General features: G+C 42.1%; 1 protein-coding gene across 1 annotated transcript in view; it reads left to right on the plus strand.

Moving 5' to 3' along the window:
* ATP2C2 (ATPase secretory pathway Ca2+ transporting 2) overlaps positions 1 to 19,352 on the plus strand; it is a 111,787-nt gene that overhangs the window by 19,668 nt on the left and 72,767 nt on the right. Inside the window, exons 2-3 of the mRNA XM_043985342.1 lie at positions 17,617 to 17,727; positions 18,947 to 19,063. Of these exons, the coding sequence (XP_043841277.1) occupies positions 17,617 to 17,727; positions 18,947 to 19,063 (228 nt within the window). The remainder of the gene's footprint in view (positions 1 to 17,616; positions 17,728 to 18,946; positions 19,064 to 19,352) is intronic.

The raw sequence follows: 19,352 nt of genomic DNA on the forward strand, positions 1-19,352 counted from the left end.
AAGAAGTTATGTGACTTGCTCAGGGTCCCAAGGCTAATATGTGCCAGGGAGGCTGTGCCACGCCGAGAATATGTCATTGCCCAGAACTGGAAGGACTAGTATGTAAAATTCCTCTTTAAACTGTATATCCTTGGGGCAGCTAGATGGCGCAGTGGATAGAGCACTGGCCCTGGAGTCAGGAGGAACTGAGTTCAAATCCAGCCCCAGACACTTAACACTTACCAGCTGTGTGACCCTGGGCAAGTCACTTAATCCCAATTGCCTCTCCAAAAAACCCCCAAACCCACAAAAAACCAAATTGTATATCCTGAGTGGGGCAGCTAGGTGGTGCAGTGGATAAAGCACTGGCTCTGGATTCAGGAGGACCTGAGTTCAAATCCAGCATCAGACACTTGACACTAGCTGTGTGACTCTGGGCAAGTCACTTAACCCCCATTGCCCCGCACAAACAAACAAACAAACTAACAAATAAATAAATAAATAGACAGACAGACAGACAGACAGATAGATAGATAGATAGATAGATAAATGAGTAAATTATATATCCTGAAAGTGTAAAAAAATATTTCTAGCTTAATGGACCATTTCCAAATTAGTCGTTGTGAGATCAATGGTTAGAATGAAGACTAGAATCATAGATTTAGAATTAGAAAGGACCTTAGAGGATCAGCTGGTCCAGCTCCCTCATTTTGCAGATGGGGGACCTGAAGCCAAGAGTCATGAAGGGAGCAAGTGACAGAGCTGGGAGACAAAGCCAGGCCCTCTGACTTCAAATCCCATTCTTTGCCCAGTACAGCTATAATATGTGACATTACAAGCCTATGGAGGAAAGAGTCTGTTTCTCTATATGGATAACATATATGGATAACAGCATGAACTGCTCACCAGGACATAGGAAAGTCAACAATATTATCTCATTCAGATGTGGATTTATGATCTATCCTGCTCTCCCTGCTGTCATCGCATCCTTTATTGGGCCATATTCTTTGGGCAGCAGAGGAAAGAACACCATTAAATCCGGTTTGTGTTCGCCCTGAAAAGAGAATTGTCCCTATTTCTGTCAGTGGCCCCATAATCCTCGGCTGACAGGATACCTTGAAGGTGACTCATCCTTCTCCTTCAGTGGTCAGTCAATCTGTCACCGAGTCTTGTTAATTCTTTCAAAATGTCTGTCAAACTGTTGTGCCTTTGTCAGTTCTTTTAGCACTACCCTGGCCCAGGTTCTTATGCTCTCATGTCTGGATTCCTGTCAGAATTGCCTCCTAACTCGACCGACCGGCTGCTTTCCCCTCCTGCTGCACACACACAGATAGACAGATTGTTCTGCCAAAAATGTTGCATTTATTATGGCGTTCCTTTGCTGGGAAACCTCCTACAGGCCACCCATTTGCTGTTAGCAGCTCAGATAGTTAATAGTCTTCTTATGTTTGTCAAATACTTCCCTCACAACAATCTCATAAAGTAGGTCATGTGAGAATTATTGTCCCCATTTTCCAAATGAGAAAAGTAAAATTCACAGAAGTTTAAGAATGACTTGTTTGTATTCATGCAGATCGTTGTTGTGTGTCCTTTGTTCTTTTTTTTTTTTTTTGCAGGGCAATGTGGGTTAAGTGACTTGCTCAGGGTCACACACACAGCTAGTAAGTGTCAAGTGTCTGAGGCCGGATTTGAACTCAGGTCCTCCTGACTACAGGGCCGGTGCTGTATCCACTGTGCCACCTAACTGCCCCGTGTCCTTTGTTCTTGAAGAGGACCATGACATCAGGAGGTGATGTCTTGACTTGCACTGAATTGGATTTAAATGAGGGAGGTTTATGCAGGTAAAAAAGTAGCAAAGTCAAGATTTGAACCCAGGTCCGGGAGATTTCCCTTAAATAACAAAACTGTTACTTAAATAACAATTTTTCTATAACTGGTGTGGGGTGTGTGTGTGTGTGTGTGTGTGTGTGCACATGCTTCAGGCAACCATACCACAGTGAGGCATTGGAGGAACCCTTTGTAGAGGTCACTGATGTCTATTGTGTCAAATCTGCCTCCTTGTATTATAGACTCTAGTTCACCTTGCCTGTTAACCATACTTTGTGTATTTGTGTGTAGACATCTGAGATCATCAGTCTTATTGCAGGCTCCTTTCTTGGATTTTGTCTCCTGGGGACCTCTGTGTGTCTCCATTCTTCTTGCTATGTTGTGGCTCTTCTCTGTTGTATCCAACATTATGTGTGTGTGTGTGTGTGTGTGTGTGTATATATATATATATATATATATATATATATATACACATTGGTGGTTTTCTCCTTCCCTCTTCCTTTTCCGACAAAATCCCTTTTTAGTAAACTTTCAAGATAACAAACAAACACATTTGTTGTTGTTGTTGTTGTTGTTTTGTTTTTTAGTGAGGCAGTTGGGGTTAAGTGACTTGCCCAAGGTCACACAACTAGTGTTAAGTGTCTGAGGCTGGATTTGAACTCAGGTACTCCTGACTCCAGGGCCAGTGCTCTATCCACTGCACCACCTAGCTGCCCCCAAACACATTTTTCCCAGCCCTGATTGGGGCCCCTCCATTCCTGACCAGGAGCCCATCATCCCTATATTTTAAGGTGTGGTCCAGAAATTTAGATCCTAAGTGGTTCAGTGGATAGAATGCCTGGCCTGGAGTCAGGAAGATTCATCTTCATGAGTTCAAATCTGGCCTCAAACACTAATTAGCTGTATGACCCTGGTGAGTCACTTCACCATGTTTGCCTCAATTTCCTCATCTATAAAATGAGCTGGGAAAGGCAATTGGCGAACTACTCCAGTATCTTTGACAAGAAAATCCTAAATGGGGTCAGGAAGAGTTGGACACGTCTGAAAAGAACTGAACAACAACACCTCCTTCCTTGTGTTGATCTGAGCAGATGTCCTCCCTCCCCCACCTTGCCCCAGGGCAGTTCATTTTCTCTTTTACTCTGGGTAGGCCCTGGCAGCTGGCTCAGCTATTCTTGCCTCCCCTTTAATGTGATTTAATCTTTAGCATTTTAGATAAATGTGCCCTTCCTGGGTGTAAAGGTTACATAGCTTTTGGACATAAGGCATGGTTTATATATTCACACTTAAAACATGGTTCAGATTGTTTCCTGGTACACCCTGCATTCGCATGGTTTCTTGAGCCACACATCTTGTGGCCCCCCTCACTGGCAAACATCTTTCTTGATCCCTCCATGAAAAGTACTTACAGGTAGTTAATTCCATCCTTCCCTTCCCACATTTCTTTTTTCTAGTCAAGCACAAGGAGGTTAATTCTCCTGTCTAAATCCCAAACTCACTTGCCTTTTTTTTGTTAGAACCGCTGATGCTTTCCCACATTGTGTTTTTTTGTTTTTGTTTTTTGTGACGCAATTGGGGTTAAGTGACTTGCCCAGGGTCACACAGCTAGTGTCAAATGTCTAAGGCCAGATTTGAACTCAGGTACTCCTGACTCCAGGGCCGGTGCTCACTGTGCCACCTAGCTGCCCCTCCCACATTGTTTTAACCGAATCCCAGCATCTCCTGTATCCACTGTGTCATTCCTGAACAGAACGAACCATCTCTAACCTTGGCCAGAGCAGTAGAATCACCACAAAGTTGTTTAGCCAGCCTGTTCCTTTTTCTGTTGATACATAAGCTGTATAAAGTTCCTTGTACTTGTGATTAAATTGGTTCTTTAATACGAACTCAACAAAGGAACATTTCAATAAACAAAGAACAGAAAAGATGATTGTATATGAACTTGTTACATAATTTGGTTTAAAAAAAGATATTCGATTTAACCACATTGTGACAAAGCCACCCTGCTTTTCTTTGCCCCCTTCTCAACTTCTTGCTGTTCTTTGCTCTTAAGAATTGGAGCCCAGGGGGCAGCTAGGTGGCGCAGTGGATAAAGCACTGGCCTTGGACTCGAGAAGACCTGAGTTTGAATCTAGCCTCAGACACTTGACACTTACTAGCTGTGTGACCCTGGGCAAGTCACTTAATCCCCATTGCCCTGCCAAAAAAAGAATTGGAACCCAGGTTCAAATTTTGATTTAGATGTGATTCTAAAATGAGTATACATTTCATTCTGTCCCACTCTCTCACCCTCTGATTTTTCAGATCAGGAAATTGATTCTCAGAGAAGTGAGTGACTTACCTAAAATCAATGGATTAGCCAGTGATCTAGCCAAGAGTAAAACCCAAAGTTTTCTTTCTACTCTACTCTATGATGTTTACAGATTACATGCTGACCTTCTTTTCTGGCCTAAAATGAAGCATTCATCATCAGGAACAAGAAAGCAATGAGGGCTCCTGGGCAAAAGAAATGCCCATGTCTCAGTCACTGGAAGAGGGTTGAGATAGCTGTGTGTGGAGGGATGGGAGAGAAGAGGGCAGATGGGTGGTTGCTAAAGCCACAAGGATAGGGTGGTCTTTAGCGAATGGAAGATAAAAGATCCAGGCTGTGCACTAACCTTGAGAAAGGAAAACTTTTACAGAATTACTCATTTTTTAGGGTTTGTTAATAAAATATTTCTTTGGTAGCAGATCTGTGATTTGATCCATATATAGAGAATTCCAGGTAAGGAAATTCCCTCTACCAATGCAGATCAAAGCTCGTTCTGTAGGGCAGCTAGGTGGTGCAGTGGATAGAGCACCGGCCCTGGATTCAGGAGGACCTGAGTTCAAATCCGGTCTCAGACACTTGACACTTGCTAGCTGTGTGACCCTGGGCAAGTCACTTAACCCCAATTGCCTCACCAAAACCCCAAAAAATAAACAAACAAAAAACCCCAAAACTCGTTCTGTAACTTAGAGTCTTGGAGAATTGTCAAGAGTACTCAGGGGTATTTGTCTAGGTTTGTCTAGGGTTACACAGCTAATATATGTGAGGGTTAGGACTTGAACACACATCTCTGACTCCAATGTCAGCTCTGTTCACTACACCATAGCTATCTGGGGTTGGTCAAGATGCTACTGAAATCGTCAGTGAATCAGGAATACTACATGGTAAATAGTATATTTGTGTTCAGGTGGCATTAAAAAGTTCAAACCATCAGGACACAAGGATATATTCCAGGAAGATGATTTAATGGTTACTTGCTTTAGCTAACTAATCTTTCAGCAAATGGCACTCTATTTCTATGCTTCAGTTGAAATCTTGAGCCATCAATTGGTTTTGAAAATAATGTGAAAAGGTATTCTCTGCAGGTCAGTTTCCTGGTTTGAGGCACTCAGTTATAAAAAGGACCATTCATCATTCAGAACTCTGACAAACTGGCAAAAACTCTATTTGTTCCCTGTAAACAACCTTTCAGGAGGCAAAATAAAGGGGTGGGGGGGAGAAGTGGTCAAGCATGCAGGAAACTCTAGTTCCAGTTCTGTGCAATGGTTGTAGATGTGATCGATATGATAGAGCGTTTATTAAGGGCTTTCTACATTCCAGCCCAAGTCAAGTGTCCAAACATTTATTAATGTGTACTATGTGTTAGGCACTGTGTTAAGTGCTAGGGATACAAAAAAAGGGCAAAAGCAGCCCCTGCCTTAAAATCTAACAAAGGGAGACAACACAGAACAGTATTTGGTGCTGAGAATACAAATACAAGCATGTGAGACAGCGATTAATGAAAGGAACTTACACTCTAATGGAAGGAGACACTGCACCAAAAGCACTTGGAAGGTGGTGGGCAGGCATTGAAGGAGTGTGATGTAGGGAGAAAAAAATGATGACCTCAGTGGAGGCAGCACTGTGCAAATGACCAGAAGGTAGGAGAGATTTAGCATTTAGTATTTTGTATTTTAAAAGGCCTGGACTTTCCATTTTCAATCAGGTCTATGCTTTAGGTATTTTAATATCCAAAATAATTCCTTACTCAGTTCGAGAAAAATGGGAAATGGGAATCAAGGCAATGTTGGAATATTTAGCCTAGAATTCGGGGTTGTTTTTACCAGGTAAAATAATAAATTGGAGGAGAGGGAGGAGAGGAAGGAGGGAGGTAAGTTAATGGTCTAGTCAAAGCCATTAGCCTTCTGGACATTCCTTAGGAAGGAATCTAGACGAGGAAATCCTGGAGCAAATCACTTTGTAGGATGGATCAAACACCTTGATTTTTGAGATACATACAAAAGGCAAAGTTGGATAATTGAGGTCATAGGACTTTGGGTTTGTGGGGGAACAGCATTTCACTTTAGACATAGGGGCAGCCAAAGGATTTCATTCTAATTTTTGGCCTTAGCCTAGGGGAAGGATTGATTGACTGATCGATCCTGGCTCTGAGTGTGCAGGCCTCCTCTTGGGCCATGAGGAGACATCAGAGACCAGTGTGGGAGAAGGAGGGAGCTCTTGCAGAATTAGAAACAGCTTTAAAAACAAAAACAAAAACAAAACCCAACCTCTTTTGACCTGAAAAAGGAAGTTAACATGTAAAAGTGCTTTACAGTGTTCCCTTTCTGACGTGCTTGGACTCAAGCTGCCATTGGTGCTGAGGGAGATGGGAAGAGAATTCTTCCCCCAAACTCCAACTGGGCACCCATGAGAGAGAAGGCTGTGTAATGGGAGAACCCCAAAGAGATGCAGCTCTTTCTCCTTGTGCTTCTTCTCAACAGACCACAGAGGGGTCCTCATGACTCAATCAAACATCGTCTTGGAAGAAGCACTCACCCACTTCCTGCCTTGCCCCACTAGGGTCACTATAAGAGGTTGGCAGTTGCTGGGTCAGCTCAGCAAAGCAGAATGTCCCTCAACATAGATTCAGAGCACTGTAATTTTATCAAGCTCATTGTATGAGACTTGATTGAAGAGCAGTGTCCCCTGTTAACCCCTCCCCACTCCATGCCATTTAAAAATGCCAGTTAATATTACTGTATGATAGAGTAGAAGTGTGTCATAATGGAAGGACACCAACCTCAAGTCCTGTGTTTAGATCCTGCAAAAGACACATACTTGACTGTGTCATCCTGGGTAAATCACTTGACCTCCTAGTGTTCTAAGCAATTAGATTTCTCTCACACCATGATTCCAGAGGCCCATTGATAAAGAATGCTGGGCCTCCATGCTAGAGAGGTGATGGACTCAATATGCAGAGGGACATAAGGGAAATAGAATAAATACTCATTAAGTGAAAAGATAAAACTAGTTTTTAAAAAAGACTATAGGGGCAGCTAGGTGGCGCAGTGGATAGAGCACCGGCCCTGGAGTCAGGAGTACCCGAGTTCAAATCCAGCCTCAGACCTCAGACACTTAACACTTACTAGCTGTGTGACCCTGGACAAGTCACTTAACCCTCATTGCCCCCCCCCCCAACAAAAGAGTATAAGTTATAGAGAAGGTATCAATTAACATCGATAGGGGAAGTTCTGTCACCCAGGACTTCTTTGGATGAGTGAAATCACAGATTGAGTCCCTTTTCCTATTGTGACTATTTGGCAGAATTTTATTTTTTAATTATAGATGAGGAAACTTAGAGGTGAAGTAGCAAAGCTGGAACCCAAGTGTCTTGCCTGCAATGCTCTCCGTGCTCCTCTCCATCGGTGCTGCCTCTCTCACCTTTGCTGGCTTTTCATCCAGGTTGCTCCCACTTACCATGAGTGTCCCCTAAGGCTGTCTCTGGTCCTCTTCTCAATCTACACTTATCAGCGCCTGTGGATTAATTTATCCTCTCTATCCAGATGATGCTTGGATCTACTTATCCAGCCCTAAGCTCTCTTCTCACATCCAGTCTTTTTTTTTTTTTTTTTAGTGAGGCAATTGGGGTTAAGTGACTTGCCTGAGGTCCCACAGCTAGTAAGTGTTAAGTGTCTGAGGCTGGATTTGAACTCAGGTCCTCCTGACTCCAGGGCCGGTGCTTTATCCGTTGCACCACCTAGCTGCCCCCTCACATCCAGTCTTGAATCTCCAACTGCCTATGGGACATCTCAAACTGGATGTGCTTAAACTCAGTGTGTCCAAAACCACACTCATTATCATTCCTCCCCCAAAAATTCTCCTTTCTTCCTAACTTTCCTTTTACTGTCAAAATCATTACCATCCTCCTAGTCATCAGGCAGTCTCAGTCTCTCCCTCTCCCTCTTTCTTCCTTCTTCTTTGTCTTCATCTCTGTCTCTGTCCCTCTGTGTTTGTGTCTGTCTCTCCCCTGCCCTCTCCTCTCCCCCTTCTGTTCCCTCCCCCTGTTCCCCTTCCCTCCCTTCTTGTCCCCTCCCTGTCTCTCTCCCTGTCTCTCCCTCTCCCTCTCCCTTCATTCTCTGTCTATCTCTTTCCCCAATTCCATATCTGTGTGTTCCCTTTCCTCCAGGCTTCTCAGTCTTCTCATTCTCATTCCCTGATCTTGGCTCCCCTTTACTCTTCTTTGTCTCTTGCTTTTCCAGCAGTCGGGTTTTTCTGTTCTCTCATGAGGACATGAGCAGTGTCTCACCAAGTTGTCCCATCGCTGGCCCAGCTCTGTGTTCCACCTTAGATGTTGGCCTCCCAGGATGGGGATGGGGGTGCTGCTTGTCATGCCTCAAGGGTCAGGGATCCACCAGGAGCTCTCTTGTCTCCTCTTTAATAGCCTAGTTCAGGTTTCTCATTCATAAGTAAATCCAAACTGCTTTTACCTTTTCCACTTGTCCGGCTTCTTCATATATCAATTTCCATGCATCTTTGAAGCCTTTAGTGAATAAAAGTGGCCTTCAGTTCAACCATCAGCCATTGTGGGGTCCTTTGCTAGGCATCATGGGGGGAAATCCAAAGATGTGCTCAACAAACTTACTGTCTAGGTATGTACACAAATGCATTGGTCTGAGGTAAGAATATCATCTTCCTTTATGGATTCTATAAACGTGAGCTGTATCAAAACCTTCCTTAAAAGTTTCAAGGAGAGGGGCGGCTAGGTGGCGCAGTGATAAAGCACCGGCCCTGGATTCAGGAGGACCTGAGTTCAAATCTGACCTCAGACACTTGACACTTACTAGCTGTGTGACCCTGGGCAAGTCACTTAACCCCCATTGCCCCGCAAAAAAAAAAAAAAAAGTTTCAAGGAGTACCTTGACTCATGGTATTCTAGGATTTGGTGCACAGGTCTTTTACCTTAGCCATGATGGCACAATGGATAAGGTGCTGGGCCTGGAGTCAGGAAAACCTGAGCTCAGCTTCAGATTCTTACTAGTTGTGTGACCACAAGCAAGCCTCTGCCTGCCTCGATTTCCTCATCTGTAAAATGAGAATAATCCCAAAGTAGTCACGAGGATCAAATGGAATAATATTTGCAAAGTGAGTGCAATACAAACTTTAAAATGTTGTGTAGATGTTAGCTATTATTAATTTTATGATTTTATATACTTTGATTGTATCCCCTTTCAGCCTTTGCAGAAAAGCATGAATATTTTTAATCTTAGCTCCTCTACCACCATCTGCCACCTTGATCATTTTACAGTTTCATCCCCAGATGGTTTCTGGTTCCAGTATATCCATCTTTTTTAATTTTTAATTTTTTTTTTTTTTTAGTGAGGCAATTGGGGTTAAGTGACTTGCCCAGGGTCACACAGCTAGTAAGTGTTAAGTGTCTGAGGCTGGATTTGAACTCAGGTACTCCTGACTCCAGGGCCAGTGTTCTATCCACTGCGCCATCTAGCTGCCCCATATCCATCTTTTTTAAAAGTCATATCTTTGCCTTTTGCTTTTTATACTCTAGTCATTTCTACTTAACCCTGGTCCCACTGATCTCTCCTCTGTAATTAAGCAAAGTCAGTCAACACACTGACTGCATCTGACAGCATATGCCATATTCCATATCCGTAAGCCCCCACCTCTTAACCAGAGGGGAGAGAAGTGTTTCAGGACTAGGTGCTTAGGATTGAGGTTGTTCATTACAATTCATCAGCATTGGACTGCCTTCTTAGCATTTGTATTAATGTCATCATTGTGTTGCCTCCTATCTACATTACTTAAAGAAAATCCTTCCATATTTCTTTGAATTCCTCATATTCTTCATGTCTCATTATTTGGTGACATTCCATCAAGTTCCTATATCATAATTTGTTTCCATTCCATTCTGCTTCTTTACTCCTGCCTCCTTCTAATCAATCTTTCATATTATTTCCAGAATAATATTTCTTATGTATAGACCAGGCCATTTCATTCTTTTGCTCCAAAATCATCAATGCCTCCCTATCACCCACCAATAAAACATCTAAATCCTCTGTCTGATATTCAGCAACCTCCACAATCTGGATCCATTCCATTACTCTGTATTAAGGTATGGTTTGTCAAAAGAGTTCACAGTATTCCAGGGACACGGACTATAATTTTCTGCCCAGTGACATGATTATGCTCTCTGTACATAAAATCATAAACTTCTAGAATTGAAAAGGACCTTAGGGGAAATCCAGTCCAGTCCCTTGTCAGGTGTATTAATTCCTCCTACAGCATCCCCCAACAGTAATCATCGAGCATCCCCAAGGATGGGGAGCTCACTGCCTACTAAGATAAACCTTTTCATTGTCAGAGAGCTCTAATTGTTAGGAAGTTTCCCTGATGTTGAGCCAAAACCTACATCCTTGTAACTTCCACCCATTTTCCAATACCCTCCCTTACTGATGATGTTTGCCTCTTCAGCTTCCTGGTACACAATTGTTAGGGAACAGCCATTCTCTCAGTCACTGTCACTCTCTTCCCTTACCTCACATTCCTCTTAACCCTCTCCTGGACTTTGTGAAAGAGTAGAAAGGATTCCTTTTTGCTGCAGTTTATTCTTATTCTTGAGGCATCTATATCTTGATCTTTGATCAAGAAGAAAACAGGTAATTCTGGATTTTTAGCACATGGAGTGATGTTACAAACCACAACCTTTTAAAATATTCATGACCCAATAAAATATCAGATGGGTAATGGGGAATGTGTTTGAGTCACTATAAAGAGCTAGAAGATAAGAGAGATAATTTGTAAAGAGTACGTACGAGTATAAATTTGGCCCAAAGGAAAAGAATAATTTATTTTTCTTATTGAGTCCACAAGATTGATCAAAATCCCTACTATATGCCTGACCCTGTGCTAAGCACTGGGCAAAGAATGTCTGTGTTGGTTATTCTTTTTTTTTTTTTTTTTTAACTTTTCCATTCTGTTCTCCTTGTTTGCTTTTCTTAAGGTTGCCCTCATTAGATGCTCTCCCAAATTCCACCTCTCTTTCTTAGGATCTGGGACAAAATCACTGAAGCCCAGGAATACTGTAAAGATTGGTGTCTGTTGAGCCTAACAGGCTCATCTGTTCCCTCATTCAGAAAACATCTGTTAAATGCCTACTATGTGAATACTGGGTATTGAAACAGAGGATCCAAGTGGATATGAACCAAAGTCACTGTGTTAGGCACTGATTGACATGAAAAGCTTCATTTTTCAGTACCTTCCCCACTGACATTTACCTTCATCAAGCTTACATTCTGTAGAAAGGGGGTAGAGAAGGAAAAGCAACAAGGGAATAAAGCCCAGAAATAAGATTAAAACCCCAACATAATAAGTGGGTGGAGGGCACAAAAACAATACTGTGTGAGCTTCAAAGAAGGAGAGAACATTTATGTCTTGGTCGGGGATCAGGGAAGGCATCAAGAACAAAGTAACATTTGAGCTGAGTCTTGAAGGATGGCTAGGATTTTAGCAGATAGCAGCCAATGGCAGCTCCCAATGCTGGTCCCAGTGACAAACCTGTAACCACAGAAAGCACAAGGGCAAAACTGGGAGATGTATGACACGAGAACAGACACACTCTCCCTCATCTGCCCCCACTACCCTCTCTCCGTGCGTAAGGTCATCTTACAGAACCAGCAACCCTGCTTCTCTCTTTTCTTCCTCAGAAAGGCATACAGCCTATTCATTGCTCTTAATGGTGGGCATCAGAGGCAGTGTGGCGTGTGGTCGAAGGGTGATGTTGGAGTCAAGGAGAAATGGGTTCAAGTCCAGTGTCTGAAACATACCAGCTCTTTGACCACAAACACATAGCTCAACAGCTCGGCACCCTGGTCAGCTTTCTACATAAGGTTATAAATTCTAGACCAGGTGTTGATCTTTACCCCTGAAAAGACTTTCTATGCTTGGAATAGCCCATACCATTAAAGCACCAGCCTAACAAAACGAACAGAAAAATTGAGAAGAACCAATTTTTTTTTTCATGGGCAGATGAAATACATACACACATCCATATTTGTTTTTAAGTTGGTGCCAGAGAGATTTTTATGCCAACATTCTCTTTGTATTCTTCTCACTCTCAGCTAGCCCATCCTTGGTAATCTCATTAATCCTCACAGTTTCAGCTGCCTTTTCTATGAAAATGACTTTCTGATCTTTACCTCTAGTGCTGACTTTATCTCTAGACCTGGACCTGTAGCCCAGCTCTTCTGAGCCAGAGACTTGCATCTCTAGCTGCCTCTACAACACAGTGCTGGGATATCCCATTGGCATCTCAAACTCAGCATGTCCTAAACCAGTTATCTTTCCATTCGAAACTGTTCCTTTTTCTGGCGTAACTATTTCTGTTTGTGGTGCCACCATTCACCTTATCTCCCACGTTTGACAACATTTTGGAATTATCTTTGACTCTGATCTGTCAATGTCTCCCTTTCCTGTCTTGTCAGTTTCACGTCCTTGTCCCGATGTCTTGCCTCCATCCTTCCAGATTCCATTATCACCACACCCTTAGATGCTAAGACAGAGATACATCCCTTAGATAATTGCAATCACCTTCTAAAAAGTCTTCCTGACATGTTTACTCTTGCCTCCTTCTAATACATCTTTTATATTACTTCTAAATGATTTTTCTTTGGGATAGATTTGGTCATATATATATATTTAGTGAGGCAATTGGGGTTAAGTGACTTGTCCAGGGTCACACAGATAGTAAGTGTCTGAGGCCAGATTTGAACTCAGGTACTCCTGACTCCAGGTCCAGTGCTCTATCACTGCGCCACCTACCTGCCCCTGTATATATTTTTTACTCAAAAATCTTTAGTGGCTCCCTATTATTCACCTAGAAACTTTCACCTCCTTTGTATGGTATCCAGTAACCTCCACAAACTGGACCCCCTAGCTCTCCATTCTTCTCTCATGTTGATCTCCTCCATCTACACTAGACTCTCATCCAGTAGTAGTAGGAGTACTTCTCTTCCGCTCCTCCCCTCCTCCTCTTCCTCCTTCCTCTTCCCTCTCCCCTCCTCCTCTCTTTTCCTCCTCCACTCTTCCTTCTCCTTCTTCTCCTTCCAGGGTTGTTATAAGGAAATTACTAGGCAAATGTTAGTGATAATCGTTGTTTTTACTAATATCTTAGAACCATAGACTCAGAGGTCATCTAGTCCAACCACCCCATTTTACAGATGAGGAAACTGAGCACCAAATACACTGAGGGATTTGCCCAAAGTCACACAGGTGGTAAATGACAGAGCTGGGGGTTTTTGTTTGTTTGTTTTTCGGGGCAGTGAGGGTTAAGTGACTTGCCCAGGATCACACAGCTGGTAAGTGTCAAGTGTCTGAGGCCAGATATGAACTCAGGTCCTCCTGAATCCAGGGCTGATGCTTCATCCACTGCACCACCTAGCTGCCCCAATGGAGCTGGGGTTTGAAACTGGGTCTTCAGGTTTCAATTTTTCTACTTTCCCCCCAAATGTTCCTTTCCATTGTGCCACCATTTTATAAATACAGAATTCATATGATGTAACAATAGTAGATGGATCATTGTTTCATTCCAGTAGTCCATCAGAACTAGACAGAAGGGTCCAAAGGTGCTCTTATAACCTTCTCCCTTCTAGTACTCTGGTGCAATGAATTTATCAGATTTACTAATTATCACCTTGGGCAGCTAGGTGGTGCAGTGGATAAAGTGCCAGGTCTGGACTCAGGAAGACAAATCTGGCCTCAGACACTTACTAGCTGTGTGACCCTGGGCAAGTCACTTATCCCTGTTTGCCTCAGTTTCCTCATCTGTAAAATGAGCTGGAGAAGGAAATAGCAAACCACTCCAGTATATCTGTCAAGAAAACCCCAATGGGCAGCTAGGTGGCACAGTACATAGAGCACCGGCCCTGGAATCAGGAGGACCTGAGTTCAAATCTGGCCTCAGACACTTGACACTTACCAGCTGTGTGACCTTTGGCAAGACACTTAACCCTAATTGCCTCACCAAAAAAAAAAAAGAAAGAAAAGAAAACCCCAAAAGGGGGTCACAAAGAGTCTGACACAACTGAAACAACTGAAAGATAATTATCACCTTGGATGAAAGGGAGAGCCTGACCCTGAGGTGATGAGTCATTGGACAGAATGGACCTTAGAGGTCAGTGAAGGAGAGAAGCAAGGGGATGCTGTTTGGGGTTGGGGAGATGGGAAGAATTATCTGGGGGTAGGTTGAGGGCACAGAAATTTCCCAAATTAGGTTATCAATTAAGGAGGGAAAGTTGAAACAAAATCTTCCATGGGTACTGCCCTGGGCAATGGGAGATTAACAATGAGACTTGTTGCTAAGTCTAATATTTACTCATTAATTGGTTGAGACAACACAGATGTACAAATTCCTTTATTTTGACTAAAAAGGACCCCCTAGTCCTAGATGGCTCAAACACCTCCTCTGGGAACGACTGGATCCTGAAGGTTCTCTCTCCACCCTGACCCCCACCCCTGACCTGAAGAATCCTTCCCTGTGCACTTCCCCAGGTTTTATTACTTAGAAATTCCTAGTTCATATTTTTTAAATGTTGTTTCATTGGCTACATTAATTTTTCAGTCAATTAGAAGTCAGGTAGCATCATGACCTGAAAGTGGTCAGTCGACCACTTAGCTTTTACTTGCTCCCAACAATCTCACACTCTCTCTTTTCTCTTTGCCTTTTCTCCCTTATACCATCTTCTACAGTGCAGCAGGGTGGGGAGGGGTGTTTCATTTCCCATGAAAAATGTGGAGAACAGAGTTAAATGCCGAAGTATCAGAGGCCAAAACTTCTCTCTTGTGATTAAGCAACTTAATCAGTGTTCTTAATTGACATTAGATCTCTAGTGGTGCCCGTAGGAGTGCAGGAAGCAAAAAGACAGAGAGAAAAACAAAACAAAACCAAAAAATAGGTAGAGATGTAATTTCTGCTCAAGAAAGAGGCTTAGAGTTGACAGGATCATAGGATTTGGAATTAGCAGTGACCTTTGAGATGAACTGATTGATTCAGAATCAACTAGCCCAACCTTGGGGTAGCAAGCAGGTGGCACGGTGAATCTCAGAGTGCTGGGCCTGGAGTTAGGAAGACCTGAGTTCAAATCTGGTCTCAGACACTTACCAGCTAGGTCACCCTGGGCAAGTCATTTAACCCTGTTTGCTTCATTTCCTCATCTGTAAAATGAAAAATCATTCCAGCATCTTTGCCAAGAAAACCCTAAGTGGGGACACAAAGAGTCAGACTTGACTGAAATGACTGAGCAACAAAAAAATCTGACTGCGTTCATTTTACTGGGCTAGGATTTGAAGCTGCACGGAACCTCAGAGGTCACCTAGCCCACTGCCTTGTTTTATCTTGGGAAAAATGAGGCCCCAAGAAAGAAATCACCCCTGGGTCTCTCACAGTTCTAAACCTATAGCTTTAACCCAATAAAGTAGCTTTTTCTTTTTGGTTCATTCTTCCTACCTGGAGAATTCCAGACAATGTTCTATGTTCTCAATAATGCTCATGTCTAGGTTTTCCCCAAACTCATGCAAAAGTACTTACATTTCTAATGCATATTAGATATATATGAGTATAGGACAGTCTATATTTTATAACCATGGAAAATACATAGGATGCAAAGGCTTTGAGGGAGCTGTTAAATAGAGTAACTGGGTGGTGCAGCGGATAGATCACTGACCCTGAAGTTGGAAGGAGGATCTGACTTCAAATCTCACCTCAGACACTTACTAGCTGTGTGACCCTGGATAAGTCATTTAACTCAAATTGTCTTAAACATCCGGGGCCATCTCCAGTCATCCTGATATGTATGTTGCCACTCGACCCAGACTCTCTGGAGGAGAGAGTGAGGTTGGCGACCTTGCACAGCCCTCCCTCACTTAAATCCAATTCACTGCAAGTCATGACATCACCCCGATGTCATTGATCCTCTTCAAGAACAAAGGGCAAACAGCAAACAGTTACATAGCACTCAACCTATTCACTTCCCTCAGGTGCTACATTTAGGGGCTGCTAAAGCTGAAATCTCCTTCCTATTGATTGATAGAAAGGAAACAGTGGCGAGGAGGAGACAAGGTCCAGACAGACCTCTGGCCTCTGCTCTGCCTCATGCCCAGCCCTTTGAGTACAGGAGTTAAGTTGGTGACTGATCCTCTTCCCATTACAGGAATGTTTACTGGTTAGGTGGCTATTGTCTAAAATGTCCAATTGAGGAGCTCTTGAACTTGGAGTTACCCATAAAGCATCTTTCAAAGCTGGTATTGCCTAGGAAACCTCTCTTCTCTGACCAGAAGGCTAGTATCCAGGATCAAACTACCTACGGAATTCAAAATCTGCAGCCTCTCCCTTCTCCACATAGGATTTTGGAGTTCATGAATATTATCCATGAACTACTCTTGAGCTAAGCAGGCATGCAAATGTCTCCCTTTTGTCATGTGCTCCTGTTCCATGTCCCCATTTACTGCTTGGGCAGGTGGGGAAGGAGGTAAAAGTCAGTATAAGGAGTCACAAAGAGTTGGACGTGACTGAACAGCAACACTGAAAATTCCTTCTACTTAGATCACTCTTCCATAAGATACAACCCCCCCCCCTCAGTTACCAGTCCCATTGGAAGTAGCCCTAGGTACTATGAACCAATGAGAGTAATTCTCTACATATTATTGGCAATGCTCATCCATGCCTACTTTTCATAGTGAGATGCCCCTTACATAAGGGTCACTCCCTATAATCTCATCAAATGGATTAGGAAACTACAAATTGATAAGACACTCCCCTGATCAGCCCCTTTCATATTAACTAAAGAAAAAATAGAGAAAGATCTCTGGCAATCAAAATGACTACTTAAATTAAAATGTAGTTACTTATGTATTATTGAATTGATGTGCTAAGAAAAATTGATTATGAAGTAAATTTCCATAAAGTAAATTTTTCCACTAGCTTCCATTTCGTAGTTGGAAATATATTTCCAAAGAAAAGTCCCCTAACTAACATGGTTAAGAATTTTGTTTTTGGTCAAGGAGGAAATTAAGATTGTACTGAGGTTCCTGGTATATTTCATGTTATAGTTCTGAAAATCCTAAGTCTAAAATGATCCTAATTCTGTTGGTAAGATGCTTTCCCACCCCCAGAACCTCATGGTCCATCCTAGCACATAGAAAATTCTCTCATGCCTGAAAATTCCATCATTCTCTTCTCCTGATCCCAGCACTCCTTCTCCTTTTCCTGGGGGCCTTAGTATAACACTTCATGTATCTAAGCCTGCAAATTCCCTACGTTCAAAGCTTTGGGTTCTGTTCATTTATAGTTGACTTGACTGACTGCAAAATGATTTTTGCCCTACATTAGTATTTCTTTAAGTTCAAATTCTATAAAGTGAAATTACTTAAAACCAGGGATATCCATGCCATGCTATGCCTTGTCATACCCGTGTTTAACTTTACTTTAGTAATTAATGGCTGCATTTGCTTTATAGGCTGAAGAACAATGTGAGTTGAAAGCCATTGAGAGAGAAAAGGCAGTAACACCTTTGCCGCCCAAAGAGGCTTCTAAGTGTCCCAAAGAAGATTTGGCCAAAGCGTTATACGTAAGTAGTCTTGTGAGAATGATGCAAAATCTTTAAATTATATATGAATATATAAATAAATAAAAAGAAGCCAGTGTTCACTGGGCTAGACTGCTTTAAAGACGCTTTTCATAGCATACTTTTTGTATTATATTATAATAAAATGTTATTTATTTCAGATTGTTGTAATTACTTAAGGCTCAGCCACATTTTCTTCCCCAGATATAGTGTTTGGATATTCTTTCCTTTCAGTTCCCATTTTTGGTTTTATGACATGACGAGGTGTTGCCAAATTTCCTTTTTTCTTAATTGATACATTTTGTTTGACCCAACATGCAAACCCCACCTACTCTTTACTGCTCACCCCACAATGTCTAATCCCCAAAACAGTCAGGCAAAAGCACAGAAATTGTAAGGACAGTTATTGTAAGGGATATTACAAAATCCTCAAAGAATCCTTAAAATAAAATTCATGTAACATAAAGTTTGAAAGAACCTTTGAAGCTGAAAGATAAGATATCATATTAAGGGGCAGCTAAGTGGATAGAGCACCAGCCCAGGAATCAGGAGTACCTGAGTTCAAATACGGCCTCAGATGCTTGACACTTACTAGCTGTGTGACCCTGGGCAAGTCACTTAACCCCAGTTGCCTCACCAAAAAAACAAAAACAAAAAAAGATATCATATTAGATGATGTCTGTAAACTGAATAATCCATGGAGATAACAGAATGAGCACTAGTGATGATCCTGCCACAATTCTATGCATGACCCTGAAGAAGTCACTTTGCTATTCTGGGCATCTTCATTTCTCTTGCTGAAAAAAAGAGAGGGTTGATCTCAATGTTTTCTACACCCTTTCCAGTTCTCAGAACCCTGTTCTATGGGCTCCTCTAGTTTTAACACTCAGTGACTTAAGATTCTCAAGTGATTGTCTATAAATAACAATAGTGATTGCAATATATATGTCATTTTAATGTTGGCAAAGCTCTTTACATTTATTATCTTAATTGATCTTTACAACAACCCTGGGAGTTAAGTACTACAGGTATTTCTCTCTCCCTTTTATTGAGTAAACTGGCCAATAGAGCAAATAACTTGTCCGTGGGCACACAGCTTATACATATCACAGATGGGATTTGAACTCAAATCTTCCTAACTCCAAATGGAGAATTCTATCTGCTAGACAGTGCTACCTCTCTTCATCAGTTTAGTATTATGGCTTTTTCAATGTCCTTTCAGGTTGATTTGCAAAGTGGGCTATCTGAATTCTCAGTGACTCAACGCAGGCTTATCCATGGCTGGAATGAATTCATAGCAGATAACAATGAACCAGTGTGGAAGAAATACCTAGACCAGGTAAGATCAGATATAGGATAAAGGTCAATATTTAATTCCATGTATTGGGCTAATAGACTAAGCTTCTAGGAAATAAATAAGGAAAATCAGTTTTGAAAATCTAAAGGAAGAGGTAGTTAATTTACCAGCATTAAGAGAGAGAGATAGACAATAAGATATTTCAGTGCAAAGAAGAAGCAGGGATTTGGCAATTACTCCAACCACAGTTGGTTGGAGAATCAGAGAATCTTGCTCTGTGATGACAAGCAACTTTCTCTTCTGTGGGATTTTGTGTGTGTGTGTGTGTGTG

This window comes from Dromiciops gliroides, chromosome 2, assembly GCF_019393635.1.
Source record: "Dromiciops gliroides isolate mDroGli1 chromosome 2, mDroGli1.pri, whole genome shotgun sequence".
NCBI classification, from domain to species: domain Eukaryota; kingdom Metazoa; phylum Chordata; class Mammalia; order Microbiotheria; family Microbiotheriidae; genus Dromiciops; species Dromiciops gliroides.